The 19,563-nt window shown below is 25.7% G+C and overlaps 1 protein-coding gene across 1 annotated transcript; it reads right to left on the bottom strand.

The window, feature by feature from the left end:
- Positions 1-512: 512 nt before the first annotated feature.
- LOC100201595 (START domain-containing protein 10) lies at positions 513-19,272 on the bottom strand. The gene is made up of 6 exons (XM_065811386.1): positions 19,082-19,272; positions 18,151-18,298; positions 12,819-12,922; positions 11,042-11,159; positions 1,338-1,390; positions 513-1,011 (listed from the first exon to the last, which is right to left on the bottom strand). The coding sequence occupies exons 1-6, from the start codon at positions 19,238-19,240 to the stop codon at positions 769-771; spliced, it is 825 nt and encodes a 274-aa protein (XP_065667458.1). The 5' UTR covers positions 19,241-19,272; the 3' UTR covers positions 513-768.
- Positions 19,273-19,563: the final 291 nt, after the last annotated feature.

Raw genomic sequence — 19,563 nt, 5'->3', positions numbered from 1 at the left:
GGAAACATAATAAATAAAAACTAATAAAAAAAAAAATTATATAATCAGAAAAAAAATAATAAAAATTTTCTTCGACAAACAAGAGAGCACAAATACTAAAAAAGAAGTTTCGATGTTTGATATCATAAAATAAATTTTTATTAAGGGTATATATTTATATAAATTTGTTTAAATTAAATACCCATTTTCTCATTTTAACTGTAGTTCTCCATTTAACTTGGTGTTTTGTTGATATGATTATGTAGGTGAAAAATGACGAAATATTCGTCACTCTCAATATAAAAATTTTCTTAGGGAAAAGTAACAGAACTAAAAGTTTCTTCTGCTTGGGGGGTTAGTTTCTTATAATCAAAGATCTTACAAAAAAACAAACGTTTATGAGGTATAAACTGTTAAATATTTAATTCATGCTAGACGGCAACTTAAAATCAGTCGTGCAACAAAAAAGCAAAAATCAATGACAAAATTTAAATGTTAATGCTTAAAAAAAAAAGAAAGAAAAACTTAAAAAATTATAAAACTTTAAATCTATATTTTGAAATGCAATTTATAACAAAAAATTTTATCACAACAAATCGCAAATATTTACAAACATATAACTAAATTAATATAAATAATTAAATACATATAAATAAATAAATAATACATTTGTAAATGTTAAATATAACCATACATTTGTTTTTTTAATTATCCACCTAGTAAAACATTCTAATTGGTTTATTGTAATTAACTTTTATAAAAATTAAAAAAAAATTAATATTTAAAATATTATTCACTTTCACTAGACAACTTTTCTTGCTGATCCAGATCAATTGATAACTTTTCTTGTTGTTCTAAATCAACTTCATCGATTTCATTCGCTGCAGTTTCAGACTCAGTTGACAAAATAATATCATTAAAATCAAGAAGAGGCAAGTTAATGTCCTTATCTAACCATGGTTTGTTGTGAGGGTTATTCTTACTTTTCCATTTAGTATATGCAAGCGATGTTTTGTGAAGTTTTTTCATAATCTAAAAGATAAAATAAATAAAGATACCTAAAGGCAATATTTAATTGCTCTTATAATGAGATTATAAAATTAGTATACCTACTACCTACCTACTAGAAATTATTCTTTTTAAGTACTTAGAAGTTGTTTTTTAAAACTCAATTTGTCACATAAGGTGAGGTAAATATTAACTACTTAAACATATGTATGGATTCTTAAATAGGTTTCAGCATATTGATTCATAATAAAGTAAACATTAAAAAGGCTTAACAGATCTTCTGAAAGCTAAGAAAAAAACTTTAAAAAAAAAAATAAAATAGATAAATACAGAAAATAATCACTACTTACTCTTGGAGACATCACCGTTGCAAGAGTGTTGACAAACCACTTGGGCAATTTACCTTTATAAAGTAAAAAAATTAAATCTCAAATAAAATTAAGTTTTAAAAATAATAATCAATAAAACTAATAATTTTCTAAAGTATTATTTTTAATTTTGAAAACACTATTATATAATTATTTTATGAGATTGTAAATGTACAGTCGATTAGACATAAAAAAATTAACAGCATTAAAAATATTTAACAACACTTGGTATAGTTTTTTTATTGCTTTGTGCTTTTTGGTCAGCCTAATTTTAATTTTAAACACTTAACCTTTGTTGCACATTTTTTAAAAAGAAAAGATACAAATAAAAAATTTAAAAAAATTCAAATTTTTTTTTTTTTGGAATTGATTTAAATTTATTAAAATAGCAATACATGTTCTAAAGGACATAAAGGTCCAAAAAAAATAGGACTCAGACAGCGTGCCCCACAACAATAAAATAAGTATACAAGAAAGGTTATAAAATTATAAAAATAAAGTATAAATATGACAAAAACAGTTACACAAGATGCAGTTAGCTGGAAAGGTATTTTTTTTAATTTATGGAGTTAATTTTTGTTTTAAAGCACTTGATATTATTGGCATTTACAACACCAGACAGCAAGTTATTCTAAATATTAACAACTCTAAGAGAGAAAAAATATTTGTGAACATTAAGTTGAAACTTTAATTTGCGTAACTTAGTTTATGACCTCAAGTATAAATATAATTGTTAACTAAAAAGAAATTTGATAAATGAAGACAAACAAAGTTGCTCAGAATTTTGTAACATGAAACCAAGTCTTGCTTTAAACAATGAATTTCGAGTAGTTACATATTGAGTATTGAAAGTCTGTTAAAATATGAAAATTTACTTAAGTTGGCTAGTTTCTTAACTTAACACAAAATTTGGAATATGATTTTTGTAATTTAGAAAAGAGTTAATAATTACACCAAGGTCCTTTGGATTTTTAGACCAAATTAAATTATGAGCACCTAATTATACTTGAAATTTATATGGTTACAAAATGAAACAGGTGCTGTTCTAAGTGTAAAACACTTAATGGTTGCAACTTTTAATTGCCATTTTTCTGACCAGAGAAAAAACTTTGCTGATGGCAACAGCAAAATTTTTCTCTGGTCACTACCAGACTACTAGGTCGTGGCTATGATCTGTATCCCTAAATGAGCTACATAATTTGATATCATCAGCATAAAGCATATATAAGTAAATATAACATATAATAAGAATAAGGTTGGACCAAAAACGCTTTTTCAATTTTAAAAAATGCCTAATGCATTAGCCTAATGTGAATTTGACGTCATAAAATTCTCTTCATTTGTTTAGTTTTTTAAAGATATTAACTTTTTAAAACTAATGCAATAATATTAATTATCCCAAAACAAGTTGAATAAATGTTAAATGTAGAAATGCTGTTATGGATTGTTTATTCTCTTTCAATTTTTTTTTTCTATATTAAATAATTAAATTTAATATTACATTTAAAAAAATGTTTGGTATAAACAAATTTTTTTCTTTTCTTGACATTTGTATAAATAAACTAAAATATGTTAAATTTTTTTACATTATTATTTCTTAAATTTCCAATTGCAACTCTGCAAAAATGATTTTTTATTTTGAAAAAATTAGAGAGTTACGAATAAAAAAATACATTAATTTATTTACTTTATCTTTTAAAAGTTTATCACTTTATCAGCAATTTTGTTGTTAAAGCAAAAATTATTTTTCCTAACACCATGTATTAAAATTATATCGCTGAATATATCATTTATTAAAAATTTATTGCTGTGCTTTAACTTGCAATTATAAAAAAAAGTTTAACGTACATTTTGTGAAAAATTTTGATGCAGCCTTGGACACATTTACAAGGAATTTAAATTTTAGTAATAAAAAAAATAAAAATATTTAGGAAGAAAACCCGAAAAAATAATTTTGATAAAATTTGATTTTTTTTTAAGAATAAATAAAATTTAAATATTGAACAATATTTAATTTTATTTATTCTTAAAAAAAAAATCTATAATAATTTCAATATAATGTTTTTAAATAAATTTGACAGTTGAGTTAAACCCAAGTATTAACTTTAATTTTATTAAATCTAAATGTATTTTTTCAATCAGAGTTAAATAATATATTTTCTTAAATCAAAATTAAAACTATATATTTTTATCAGAATAAAATTATATATCTTTATTAAATTAGTTTTAAATTAAATCATACATTTTTTATCAGAATTATATATTTATTAATGATCTTTTCTTCAAGCTTGAAGTATTTAGCGTTTTTCAAGCGTAAAAGTCAATCATTACAATAAAATAAAGATATAAACAAAGCAAAAATAAAATATCATAATATAAAATAAAGATAATGTAAAATAAAATTTAACTTTTATTTTTATTATTAATTTATTTTTTATTACTAAATAGGAATTTAAGTATGTTTTTTTTTATTGCAATCAAAAGTTGTATGAGTATTCTTGAACTTGCAAGATGATAAATAAAAGTTTTTATTATATATTTCTTTTATGAGTTTTTTTTTTTAATGTTTAATGATAAAAAAGTGTACAAAAAAGATTCTTGTTAACAATAAAGAATTTTTTTGCTACTAAATATTTATTTAAAAACTTTTTTTGTTACTAAATATTTATTTAAAAACTTTTTTTGCTACTAAATATTTATTTAAAAACTTTTTTGTTACTAAATATTTATTTAAAAACTTTTTTTGTTACTAAATATTTAGATAAATTAACTAGCTTCATTAAGATTAGAGAATAAGTTTCTTAGTTTTTAACTTTATCTGAATTTTTTTTATTAGTAAATAACACTTATATCTAACATAATTGCCATTTAATTCTTTGTACCCAATTTTGTTATATAAATATTTAATTTTAAATTAATTTTTTTGTCATACCGCTTATTTACTAATTTAAAAGTTAAATAATGATAAAAAGTTGCTTAATGGAAATCGCTCTAGGCATTCGTAAAATAGCTCTATGCATGCATAAATTGCCAGCAGGGTAGCGCTTTAAAACAAGGCCTGATGCTAAATGTTTAAGACAGTGATTTTCCAACTAAGACTCGTTGGTATCTATTTGAAAGAAATGTCCAGATCCAATTAAAGAGGTTATTTCTTATACCATACATTGTGAGTTTTCTCATGAGTTTTGGGTGAGGTACAGAACCAAATGTTTCTTGAAAATCAATGTATACTACATCGGTAATTAAATAGTTGTCTAGTGCTTTATTCTAATCATTTGTTTGACTCAAGAAGACTTGTACAGGTAAGATCTTTTGGATAAAAAACCATGTCCATTAGGTGTCATTAGATTATTACTATTTAGATAGTCAGCAATTATTAAACTAATAATACTTTTCATGACACGACATGATACTGTAAAAGCTGATACATGTAAGAGATATGGGTCTATAATTATTAGCATCTGAGGTAGATCCTTCTATAAGGATGGGTAAATCAAAGCTTGAAGCCATTGCTTAGGTAGTGAGCTTGAGGTAAAACTTGATTGAAATATGAGTGAAAGCTGAAACATATTATGTGTGCTAATTTCTGTAATAGTATATTTGGTATACCATCAGGACCAAATGATGGGCTAGGTTTTATGTTTATTAGTTTATTATAAACTCTCTGCTGAAAATTCTAGAACCTCGATGTTTGTATTTTCATCAACAAAGTTTTTTGTTTTAGGCAAACAACCATTATCTACCATTAAAACATAAAAAATACTATCTGTAATCATTATCTACCATAAAAACACTTCCAAAGTGTTTGTTAAATACCTCAGCAATATCAATACTTTAAATCATGAATAAGTTAAATTAAATCTTCCATTGCATTGAAATGATTTAATTGCTTTATTTTTTTGTTTATATTTTTACAAAGAATTGTTCAAAACCTTCTTTTTTAACTTAACTAACTAATCAAAGTATGAAATGAATAAAAATTACTATTTTAAATAGACTACGGTATTTTTCAAACAATTTTTTTTTTTGCGCAACTTTTTGGAAAAAAAAAAGTTTATACAATTTAAAAATAATATATGGGTTATTCCATATCAAATCACCTAGTTTTTTGAAAGTTCCCCAGGGTGCCATCTCAGATTTGCTTTAAGCTTTGACCACACACAGATCTTATGAAAAAAAATACAATCCAGAAAATTTAAGCTTGATTGACCAATTTGTTCAAAAGTCATAACTGAATTAAAAATGACCAAAATCTGAAAAATTTGTGTATCAGGAGTTTACAGCAGTTTTTTTTTATCTTTGACAAACCATAACTTTTTAAATAAAGATGGTGATCACCTGAAATTTTGTAGGGTAATAATTTTTCACCCAAATAATCCATTATTGCAGTTGTTTTAGACTGATTTTTTACAGTTTTTGAGTTATTGTACCTTAAAGTTGCTAAATATTGCAACATTATAAATATTTTTTCGAACTTTAACCTGCTACAGTTTAATACTTACTTACAGAAAGTGGATTTTTTTGTTACCTTTGTGTACTCACCACTTGTTAGAATAATCAAAATTGTGCATTTAAAGAGTAAGATAATCAGTTAAAAGAAAAAGTATGTATACATGAAACTAATTAGCTTATCTCTGATTTATATAACTCATAATACTGTCATAGTCATTACTAGCAAGAATATAGTCACGAGCACTTATACTTTTAATCAATGGAACACTTATTTGACATATTATCTTGTCAAATGGAACCCAACACTGACTTGATCATGCATCGTTTGTCCATTTTAAATTTAATTTGTTTCTTTGGATAAACTTCACATTAACGTCTTAGTTTTCATTACAAATATCAACCACAAGCCCTATGTACCATTCTTCATTGTAAAAGCATGCAATATATTTACCGGGTTGAAAATTTAAAGGATTTTTTTAAATCAAATTAACATCATTTAACACATAAGTATCATAGACAGTATCACTAGAGATTCTTCGTAAAAACAATTCCTCTCCATCTGGTGCAAAACAGTAATAGCTTCTTGTTCCCGGAACTGTGCGCATCCCTTCATATCGTTTCTGAAGGTTAAAAGTTGTTTCATGGTTATTGATATCATTACATGAAAGATAAAATATGTTAACGCCTTTGATGTTTTTTTGAGCCCATGTAAACAGATCTTGTGGTGTGAGAATCTGATTTGTAATTGCTGCTTGTAGACTAGCTTTTGCTGCTTCTCTTTTTATAGTACCTCCTATTCCATCACATGGACTTTTGCCATGTGACGTAGCAAAGAAGTGATGCTCAGCATTTATTTGGTGATCTACAATGTGATAAATTAAGTTTATTAGACATTTGTAGTTTTTATACTGTGACGCAGCACCATCACTGAAGTATTTAACTTTATTCATTGTGGGTAGTTTGGTTTTGACCATAAGGAGCAACTTTGTGAGAAAACAATGGACTGCTGATTGGTCATGACAAAGATGGTCAGAAATTAGACAATAACATTCACATTTAAGGTGATCTTTTTCATCTCTGTAATAAACAGCAAATGGGTGTAAGGTAGCTTGATCGGCTTGCCAGTAAAACCCTTGTATAGCATCTTGTACAAGAAAACTATAGTTTTCTGCAAAATCCATCAGAATAATGCAGGTATATTGGTCTAATGTTTGTTTTGCCTCTGATAAGTAGGAAGACTGTGCTTCTTTGATAAAGTGGTGGTGACAAAGGTCATACAAAGTTTCACTTAAAGTTTCAATAATTTCATTAATGGTTGTTTGGACTGTAATAGGTGCAGTTCGGTCAGTTGAAACCCATTGTTTATACGTGATCTGATCATCAAAATCAAAATCATTTTTTTCAAACACATTTTCCAAGTAAGTCTTCAAATTTATTTTACCAGGGCAGTTGGAACATAGATGAACATAGATTAAATCTTTGTAATATATTAAATGGCTGTTAGGAAGAGCAGAGCACATCAACTTAGCATTTTGATGGTAAGAACATACACAAACTGAGTGGCTTCCACTACTATCAATCTTTGTCCAACTTTGTGTTCGGGGTTTAACTTCTTAAATTTCAGATGAAGTTCTTTTAAACAAATTAATATTAAGCGTTTTTGTTTATGAACTTTAACATTATTTATACGCACAGAAACTAAGTCTTTTTTTCCTGGACATTGTCTAGTGTATTCGTCAGATTTATTTATTTCAATGACTCTTTGCTTAACAATATCCTCCAATACTTGCTAAACCTGAGGCTAAAAAATGTCCTTTTTTAGCCTCAGGTCTAGCAAGTATTCCCTTTTCATTTTTCAGCTTTCTGGCTTTCTTAACAAGATGGTCTGAAACTGAAAATGCACTGCAAATTTTTTTAGTTGACCAGCTATCAGGAGTTAATGTTAGTAACTGAACTTTTTCTTCATTCAAACTGATTTTTCCTTTTTCCTTTATTGCATCTAAAAGTTTGTCTAAATCATTACAATTAATGCATCTTTGCTTTTTCTCAGATATTATTTTTTTTGGGTCTATATACAATGCTGATGCTACTAGGTTTTTCATACTTGTTTCCAGTTTTTTAACTTTTTGCTTTCCATATTCTAATTTGTCACATTTACTTACATTTCCGTATATTTCCAGTAAAGAAGCACTCTTATTTAAAACTGTCTTATTTAGGTCTGAAAAACTAAACTCCTCATCATCAACATCTTTGTCTTCATCTTCTTGACTAAATTTCCCTGTAATTTGTTCAAGTTTGAATTCATTCAAACAGTTAATGCAAAGTTTTTGACCAGGTTTGATCTTAAGTTGACTTGCTGTTAAAATATCGATTTTACACAATCCCTTAATAATTTTTTTCTTGTGGACTTTAAACGGATCACAGCAGTATTTTTAAAGCGCTTCATATCTAGAAATATAGGCTTTTTCATGGTGAAAACAGATCTTCTCATTTAGTTTAAAAGTGTGTCCAATTCTTTGAATTAAAACTTCAACATCTGTGTTCACAATATCTTTTAGTTTTATTCTTCCAATCATTCTACAATAATACATTTTGTCGCAATCTTTATTTAAAACTTTCCCCGCGCAACATTTCTCTGTCATTTTTTACTATTTTTTTATTTTTATTACTAATCTAAAAAGTTTAAAAAAGACATAAACATATTAAATCTCAAAGAAACTAACAAATATCAGACATTGATTATGACACTGATTATGTCATTATTATTAGTACAAATTAAGACATTATGTCATTAAAAAGAAAACTAAATATATTCATTCACAGATAAATAAAAAATATACTACTGTCATTCCTATGACTAATTATTAGACTATGACCTAAGGCTAGCTCATAGTCTAATAACATTCTTCTTTTGAAAATATCATCACTCTCAAAAGGCTTCAATCATGTCATAAGATAGAGTATAGGTTTTTAAATTTTTTTTGGTGATTGTCTATATATAGAACCTCAACATTAAAAAGTTTCATAATTTATTTCAACTGTTTACGCTACTTTCTATGCCACCAAAGTCAATGTAATTTATCATAATTTTTAAAAAAATGTTCAATAGGCTGCTGCATGTGCTAAATTAATTTTTAATGCATAATTTTGATTATTCTAACAAGTGGTGACCCTAAGTACACAAAGGTAACAAAAAAATCCACTTTCTGTAAGTAAGTATTAAACTGTAACACGTTAAAGTTCGAAAAAATATTTATAATGTTGCAATATTTAGCAACTTTAAGGTACAATAACTCAAAAACTGTAAAAAATCAGTCAAAAACAACTGCAATAATGGATTATTTGGGTGAAAAACTATTACCCTACAAAATTTCAGGTGATCACCATCTTTATTTAAAAAGTTATGGTTTGTCAAAGATCGAAAAAAACTGCTGTAAGCTCCTGATACACTAAATTTTCGGATTTTGATCAGTTGTAAAAACAAAAGAAAACTTGCATTTCCAATTTATGTTGGGTAAGTAAGAAATAAAACCAATCTTGTTTGTATTTTTAAAATCGTAAAATGATGTACAGATTTTTAGACTGTTTAAAAATTAAAGTGTTAATATAAAAGAGGACAGAGTTATAGTCACTTGAACTAATTGGACACTTAACAATAATGTTACCTAATAGGGAAAACAAAATCAAGAATATTATTTTCGTGGGTAGGTTCCAATACATATTGGTGTATTCCAAAGCTGTTAACTAAAGTTAAGAATGATTATGACATTTTTCATTTGATAAAACGTAGCTGAGCCAATCAATTTTTCTGTAAATTGAAAGTGGATTTTTTTAGTAGTTGTATAAATATATTTTTAATCACGTTTGTATTTAGTTTACAACATGTAGTGATTTCGAAAAAAGTTTTATTTACCTTAAAATAACTTTTAAAAATGACAAAAGAAGAAGAAGAGGAATTTAGAGAAAAAATTATGCACAAATATTTGGAATATCTAAGTATAAGATACAATTCAATAGCAATACATTTCTACAGTCATGTTATTCGACTTTTTTTTTTTAATCAAAATCAATCAAATGCAAATCTAGTGGTGGTAGAAAGGAGGTTTTCAAGATATAAAACTGGTTGGAATACTGATTAACAATTTTAAGACCCAAAACTATCACTAAGACAACATGCAAAAAGTCTCATAGTATTGTTGTAAAAGTTCTAAACAAATTTTACCTCTCATTAAACCACATGATAGTAGACATGTGTTCTGGCCTTATTTAGCTTCAAGTCATTATAGTAAACTTGCTATAGAATGGTATAAACAAAATGACAAGAAAGTTTTGTCTAATTAACACTAGATAATCGGTATATAGTCATGGTTTATCATGTGGTAGCAGTGAGATACATTACAGTATCAACATTGAGCTTTAAAATACGCTAATGATACAACTTAACTTTTAATGATATAAAAATTATTCAATAAATTTATGTAAATATAATTCTATACTTATAAGTATATATAAAATATAAGTAAGCAACATTGATAAAGTTCATCACTATAATAATAGTTATAAAACATAATGTATGGTTAACTAAATTTTTTTTGCGTGTTTGTTTGCTTTTATTTAATAATGTTGGACGTAATTAATATTAGAATTTATAACTTATGGAATTTTTAATTTGGGTGTATTAATATTTTGGGCACCCATACAAGTCAAATGGTATGGGATTAAATCTGGGTGCGGCATGGTATATATATTTGAATGAATTTCATTATGTAATTTATGGAAAGAAATGGCGTCATTATGCAACAAAACAAAAACAAACAAAAAATAGTTTTAGGTATTATGTTAGTTTTTAGTATTATTTTTAGTATAGTAAAAAAATTTAAAACTTATTTTCATGAGTTTTTTAATATTACTAAAAATATTATTCTGTTTACATAAGCTAAAATAGTCGACACAAAATATATTTATTTATACCATCTATAGTATATAACATATCATTACATCTATGGCATATAACATATCATTACATCTATGGCATATAACATAACATGACATCTATAGCATATACCATACCAAAACATCTATGGTATATAACAATTAATTAGTTTTAATTATTGTTTTATAAAAAATTTATAACATTTTATTTACCAAATTTATATAAAAATTGAATGCTTGCATTATGTTACTTTATAGCATTATTATATGGCATTTTGCAAAATTTTTATTAAAATAAATACCTTTTGGATCGGTTTGACTAACAAAAGTAATTTTTGTACAAGTATCTGTTATTTTCTCTCCATAGTACCCTGATACATAAGAATGAGATCTCACAAACATTTTGCGTACTGGGATTTTCTAAAAATCATTAGCAGATATCTATATCTATCTATATATCTATATATATACATATATATATATATATATATATATATATATATATATATATATATATATATATATATATATATATATATATATATATATATATATATATACATATATATACATATATATATATACATATATATATATTTATATATATATATATATATATATATATATATATATATATATATATATATATATATATATATATGTATATTAAAATCTGGAATAAAAGTGTACTCTCTCTCTCTCTCTCTCTCTCTCTCTCTCTCTCTCTATATATATATATATATATATATATATATATATATATATATATATATATATATATATATATATATATATATAAAACATAAGGTCAGATTTTTATTTTTTTAAATTTTTAAAAGGATTTTTCGATTAACTCAATGATTAATGATAGCCTTACTGTGGTATGTGGTAAATTGGACAAATGTTTGGCATATATTTTGCATTATTTCTGGCATTTAAAAAGTTAAATGCAGAAAAACCTGGTACACTAATTACTTTTCTTTAATATAAAGACATTATAATGTATTTAATTTGCAAGTGATTCTTTAGCCACTTGCAATAACCTAATATATTATTTAAAATATTTTTTTTATAAATATAATTAAGTAAATATAATTTTTACATATTTATTTTCATTTATAAAAACAATTATTCGTAAGTAATGAATTATTCCTGTAATTTAATTATTGATTAAAACAAAATAATTCTATTTGATGGCAAATGAGTTTGAGCTTCTATGTTGATTTAAATGATAATGCAAAAAATTCCTAAATGAATTTAATAACTTAGTTTCATATTATTTTTTAATTTTTTGAAAGACAAATTATTTTTATAGTTCTACCAATTATATTTTAACTAAGGGTCATTTCATGTCAAATCATGGAAAAATGGGTGTATGTCACCCCATGTTTTGGAGCTTGTCAATTTTTATATATGAAAACTAGGAAAATATGAAAGTTTTTTCACAACATGTTTATTAGTCATTGTGTAGCAACATTTTTGATGTGTGCGTTTATCACACATATATTCCCCCTCCCTCCACCACTAACTTGAAGTCAATCTCAGGTATAAAAAACTAGAATTAGTGAATAAATTTATTATTCACCATGAAAGACTTTAAAATTAATAAAAGATATAGCTAATTATGACCTAAATAAGCTAGCAATAAATTTTAAGATGACTCAGCATTTAAATAAACTTTACATAAAAAGCTGTATTTAGAAAAGACAAAAAATGCAAAAATATATTTTGTTTTAAATAATATAATTTGTTGTAAAAAACCCCCCAAAAAATTATCAAGTGGAAAACATTATTTTGACCATCAAAGTATCCCAAAATTTATGGAGGTTCCAACTTTCAAAAAGCTCTATAACATAAGTCCTATAACATATATAAAAATTAGCAAAATTCATCACATAGGGTAGCATTTTATGGCTTTTCTGCTGATTTGATATAGAACAGTGCCAATGGTAGTTTTAACAAACTTTTGCACCAGTTCCACTATTATAAAAAGCTCGTCTGCCAAGATTGCAAAGGTTGAGAAGTAAAAAAATTAAAACTCTAAAACAAAAGCGTTTTTAGCAAAGATAAAATTTTTACCATATGTTGCACTGAATGATTAAATATACTGAACTCTTGATTTGTTTTACGCCAAGTACGCAATAAACACCAATCCCTGAACATAAGCGGGGGAGGCAATTTTGCTGCAAATAAAGTAATACTAACATAATAAAAAGTAATACTAACATAATCAAATTTTAAAAAGATATTTAAATACATTATTAATATATAGAGGAAAAGGACTATCTTCTTTATAAATATAAGAAGAGCTCTCCTCTCTGTATGTATGTATGTATGTATGTATGTATGTATGTATGTATGTATGTATGTATGTATGTATGTATGTATGTATGTATTTATGTATGTATGTATGTATGTATGTATGTATGTATGTATGTATGTATGTATGTATGTATGTATGTATGTATGTATGTATGTATTTATGTATGTATGTATGTATTTATGTATGTATGTATGTATGTATGTATGTATGTATGTATGTATGTATGTATGTATGTATGTATGTATGTATGTATGTATGTATGTATGTATGTATGTATGTATGTATGTATTTATGTACGTATGTATGTATGTATGTATGTATGTATGTATGTATGTATGTATGTATGTATGCATGCATGTATGCATGTATGTATGAATTATATCAAAAACAATAGGCCCTATCTCACAGCTTTTATCTAATGCATGACAAAACTTTTTTTTTATAAAAATTTTGAGTAAGTTGGATGTAAAAAACAGGATATGAGAATTTTGTTAATGACCTTCAATGTTCAATGACCTTGCTTATAACATTAGGAGGACTTTAGTGATAGCTGCATATAAGACATTTACTATATGCAAAAAAAAATTTTTGCAAATATTTTTGGCTCATCCTTGGGAGAGGTAATAAGAACAGATTCATGTATGAAAGATGAAATGTTAGACTTTTAACACACTAAAAAAATATTTTCGAAAAATTTCTAAAACATAAATAACAAGATATAATAATTTGAGAATAATGAATTCTAACATTAAGCAACACTTTTATGCATCTTTTTAGAACAAATATTTTTTTATTACTTCAATATCTTGAAATAAGAAAAAGATATTTGTTCTCAAACGATTTATTCTAGTTTTATATATTTTATAAGAACATCCGCGTTATTTAAAGAATGTATTTTACAAATTTTACTGCTTTTACTAATAGTATAACTTTTTTCTTGTTTAAATGTAAAAGAAAGAAAGAAATAAAATTAGAAATAGCACCTACACAAGAAGAAAAAATTTTTTAGGTAGAGTTAAACTTGATTTGAAACTTGGCAAGACAAAAAAGGTTTGAGAAGGAGAAATAAAGGGAAAAAAGGAGTAGTAAAAGATGCAACAAAAGGGTGAATTTAATGTAAAAAAATACAAGATTAAGTTTTTTTAAGTAGCATAACATGGTCTTAACCACATAAAGAAGAATAAAGTGAAGTTGAGCGCAAGCTAGTGTAAGAGACAGAACAAAAATCAATAAGAAAAAGTGATTAGGATTAACTGGTAAACTACATCAACAACCTGAGTAAGAGATACATGAAAAAGATATAAATTTTAAGCGTAGTGCAATCAGGGATGGTGACAATAAAGCCAATCAAATGTTATCAGCATTATGATGACCAATAACAACAATAATGGTAAATGTAAAAAAAAAGATCTAGTCAATTCGATCAGAAATAATACTAAAAAAGTGCTTTGGAAAAAGGAAAGCTTTTATGGTCTAGAACAGACATAAAATGAAGGGCAAAGGTTCAAAAAAAGGACATAAAACAAGGAGCAAAGGTACAAAAGTCTAGGACAAGCTAGTTATTTAATACTTACTGAAACTTAATATAATCAATCAACTACTTTTTGGGAGGGATGTGGAGTCCCAAAAGGACTCCGGCTTTATATCTCTACTTTTTCCAAGTCTGTAGTGTCCAGAAGCTCTAAACATGATTGTTGACTTATGATCTGCTATAAGAAAAAAGTTCCTGAGATTTAATAACTTGAAACTTATTGTTTTTAAGCCCGGAGTCCTGGAGTCCTTGCCGCCATTATACCTAAGGACTCCGGGTTCAAAAAACGATTGTTCCTCTAACCTAAAAGTCTTAATTTTTTTCCCATTAGTAGTCCATAAACTTATTTTAATTTTTAGAGCTCCTGGATACCAAAAACTAGGATTAAGTAATCTTTTTGTGACTTTCAAATACGGAGTCCTTTTTGGGACTCTGCATCCCTGCTTTTTGGTCTTTAACCTGGCATGTTAAGCAAAATGTGCAGGGAAAGTTCTTACATCCAGTAAAAGTTACATAATCAGCTCTTCTGGTCGAACAATTATTCCTAAATTGTATTGGGCAAATTTAAAAAAGTTTTAAAAGTACCATAGATTGCATAGAGGTTGCAATTCCTAAGTTTAAGTTTACATAGTTTTTTTTTGATTAATTTACTTTTCACAAAAATCAAAAAGTAACCACTTCACACTTGAGCTATCCATAGACAGTTGTGTAAGATTTATGCTATTAATTGTTGCTAAAGACATGGTCATACTTTTAAGTAAATCTTTGCAGCGAAGGCCAAAATATAAAGAGTCAAAGTATCTGGATTCAACATGACTTAGATCGCTGTTCCAAAAGAGAATATTCAGATCTACTTGATAATTTTGAAAAGAATCCTTCAAGTTTTCTTTAAAGGAAATAGTACAATAAGAAAATTTTTAGATACTTTTTGTTAAAAATCTGTTTAAGACCAAAATTAATGATGTTTAAGACCAAAATTAATGAACTGAGTTTTGTTCTTCCTATCTTGTGGGATTAAGCAGTTGCACTGTCAAGAAACATTTTTGATATAGCAGACCATTCTCATTACTTGAGTTCAATGAGAAATTGTTCTATACTGCATGCAAAGCAAAGTTGATTTCTGTAAAAGTCAGATTAATCTACTACAAGAACTTCTCACTTTTTGGATGTAGACTGTGCAGCCTTGAAGTAGCAAGATTTTGGCTTTGACTTCTATAAAATTCGCATGTTATAGCTATTTCTACGCAAAGAAGCACTTAATAAAATCATTTATATTTTGTTTTTTCTCTTTTCATTTCTTTCTTGTTTATATACATTTTTGTTATTAATGGTTTCTCTAAAACCTTTTACACAAAAAAAATCATACAGTAGATTAAGGACCAGAACAAAAGTATAACTATTATTATATATATTAGGTATATATATTAGATAGTTATTAGGTATTATATCAGAGCAATCTTAAGAGCGATAAGATAAATTTTGTCAAAACATGTTTTAATTTTTATTTATACATTAGTAAACTGAAAAAAGGAAAATTATTTGTAATAAAACATCAAAATAAACTTGTATAAAAATAGTCTTTTATAAAACTTGTATAAAAACAAACTTGTATAAAAATATCTTTTTCTCGTAATAGTATCAAAATTTCCATGGTTTAGTGGCAACCTTGATATATATATATATACATATATATATATATATATATATATATATATATATATATATATATATATATATATATATATATATATATATATATATATATATATATATATATACAGATATATATATATATATATATATATATATATATATATATATACAACCCTTAGATGTTGTCCGAAAGTTTTTTCGATATTTTGTTGACAAAAAGTAAAAATTAAAATGCAAGACCGGAATTTTTTTTTTTTTAATAATGATAGACTGCCTGCCCCAACCAAACCCTTAGTCGATGTAGCAGCACTCCCTTGCGGGTCAGGCTATTTGTCAGTCGATATAGCAGCACTCCCTTGCGAGTCAGGCTATTTGTCAGTCGATGTAGCAGCACTCCCTTGCGAGTCAGGCTATTTGTCAGTCGATGTAGCAGCACTCCCTTGCGAGTCAGGCTATAAGATAGTCGATGTAGCAACACTCCGCGCATGATTTACAGTAAAAAAAATAAAAATAAAAACATTTTATTAAAAAAAATAAAAATAAAAACATTTTATTAAAAAAAATAAAAAAAAAACATTGTTTATATTGTTAAAAACATTCACAATGTTTTTAAAACATTCTGGTCAATTAAATTTGCGTTTTTGTGGTTTTTTTAAAAAACGATTAATTTGTAATTAAATTAATGGTTTTTACTTTCGTCCAACACGGAAATGTTGGACGAAAGTTAAAAGTAATTAAAAGTGACGTATATGTTGGCGTAAGAATCACTTTTTTCCTTCCGCTCTTCCCAAAGCCAACAAACTATAGATCTATACATATATGTATATATATATATATATATATATATATATATATATATATATATATATATATATATATATATATATATATATATATATATATATATATATATATGTATATATATATATATATATATGTATATATATAGTTATATATATAGTTATATCTATATATAAAGTTGCCTCTACTAATCATGCTTGCCATCTCTCCAGATTCAATTTTCTACCTCTTTAAACCTCTTATTCCTCTTTGTATGGAATACTGTTGTCATTATTATGCTGGGTTATGCATTGTTAATGTTGTTGGACCTGTTATAGCTGCTAAGCTTGTATATATATTTACATATACTATGTATATATTTTAATAAATACAACTTGTGACTCTTGTCAACAATTAATAATCATTATATAAAACGTAACAATAGTAAAAATGCAACCTGTGACTTTTGGCCAATATTTAACAAAGCTAACTAATGACACAAATCGAAATCATCACATCTACCCTAGCTCAACATAATCATAATATTTCAAGAGCTCATACATAATCGTAATAGTTCAGTTAGGAAGTATTCTTCCTCTATAGCTAGTGAATTAAACAGGCTGAAACAGTATTTCAGCTGTTTAGCCAGTATGTTGACTTGTGTAATTCACAATATCAATAACTTGTTTCTCCGCACAGAAGCCTTGTTTGTCAAGGTTCGTGTTTCAGAGTTACAGATTTGAGAAAGGGTTGTAACCACAATTAAAAATATCGCCCTTGACTGTAATGGTCTTTTCTGCCTTAGGGAGGTGAAAAAATAAGAATAAAAAAAACAAAAGATTAGTAGTATTGATGTAGAAGATATTAGAAGATGTAGTATTGATATTTTATTTAAACTTTGAAAGTTTAAACAAAAAAATTTCACTCACGACTCCTTATTGAATTTTGGTGTTGAAGAGGAAAGTTTATTCAAAAATTTTATTTATAACTGTTTTTTTGTTATATTATACTTTATTTATGTCATAAAATATAATATAGCATTATAATGCGTGCTGAGGCATGCATATTCAGATTTCTAATTCAAAAAATTCTTACACAGAAATTTGAAAATAGTTACAAATTACCTGCATACCAACCAATCACATTATTAGAATTGAGTTTACAAACATCATATGAATCATACATATCTTTATCCCAAACCTTTCTATAATCTGGATCATGAATAACATCATACAAACAATCTAAAGAGACTCCCTCAAACATAGCAGAAACCTAAAAATAATTATCAATATATATGTGTATGCATGCATGCATGCTTTTATTAATTCATATAAAAAAAATTAAAAATTTTGAACAAAATAAAGGGCATTTAATTTTTTGTTTTATAAACTTTGAGTTTTACTCAAAAATTGCAGGTAATCTTATCCTACTACAGAAATCAAGGAGCAGTTAATCAAAACATCTAATAAACAAAAATCCTAATAAACCAAATTTCTACAAGCTTTCTCAGTTTTTCTATGAACTTCTATTATTCAACTGTCATTTTCTAGAGTCCCCCAGTTCTCTACAAGCATTTCCAAAATTGTAGGAATGTTTATCTATAATATTTGATGGTCTCCTACAATCATACACAACTAATAAATTTTAGTTGTAGTTGACAAATATTCATAATACCAATTCACACCTATAGCTGGAGACACTGTTATAAACCACCTTTTCAGCCTCTACTTTTTATTCAATTCACTCTCTTAAATTGACACTGATTAAGAGAACCTGTTTAAAGGTTTGAAATTTTGACAGTTTTACACTTTAAATACAGGTTATTATTTAGAGTTTTTTAATTTTTTCCGACAAAATCAAGAATAGTTGGTTTCCTTATTTTAGTTGGTATTAGCAATAGTCCAAGAAGATGGGGGAAATGTCCGGGAAATAATGTTCTATTTGACCACTGTAAAACAATAAATAACAATTAAATTTAATTATAAAGTGAAGAAAATCATTACATCAAAATCACTATAGTGTTTTTGAATAATGTAAATATTAAAAAAAACACACTTTAATTAATTTAATTCTGGAATCATCTGTCCACTTTGTGTAAACTTTTATATCATTTTTATTATACTTAATTATCCACTCATCTGTGCTTATTGCAAGAGTTCGAAACATCTTAAAATCTTCATCATTTGACAAACGTACTTCATTTATTTTGAACATTTAAAAAATTTCTAAAAAAAAATTTTAAAAAAGTGACAACTGCATTTAGGAAAAATTTATAATAAGTTTTAAGTAAAAATAATATATATATTTTTTTATTACTTAATAAAAATTTAATAATTTGATAAACTTAATTAAAAAGTAATGGTCTTTTTAAATTAACCTTATTAAAAAGTTGGTATATGTTATATATATATGTTTTATATATGTTATATATATATATGTTATATACATATATATATATATATATATATATATATATATATATATATATATATATATATATATATGTTATATACATATATATATATATATATATATAT

The sequence above is a fragment of the Hydra vulgaris genome, chromosome 12 (genome assembly GCF_038396675.1).
Source record: "Hydra vulgaris chromosome 12, alternate assembly HydraT2T_AEP".
NCBI classification, from domain to species: Eukaryota; Metazoa; Cnidaria; class Hydrozoa; order Anthoathecata; family Hydridae; genus Hydra; species Hydra vulgaris.
The sequence above is the reverse complement of the archived record's forward strand: the minus strand, read 5'-3'. Positions and strand labels throughout refer to the sequence as shown.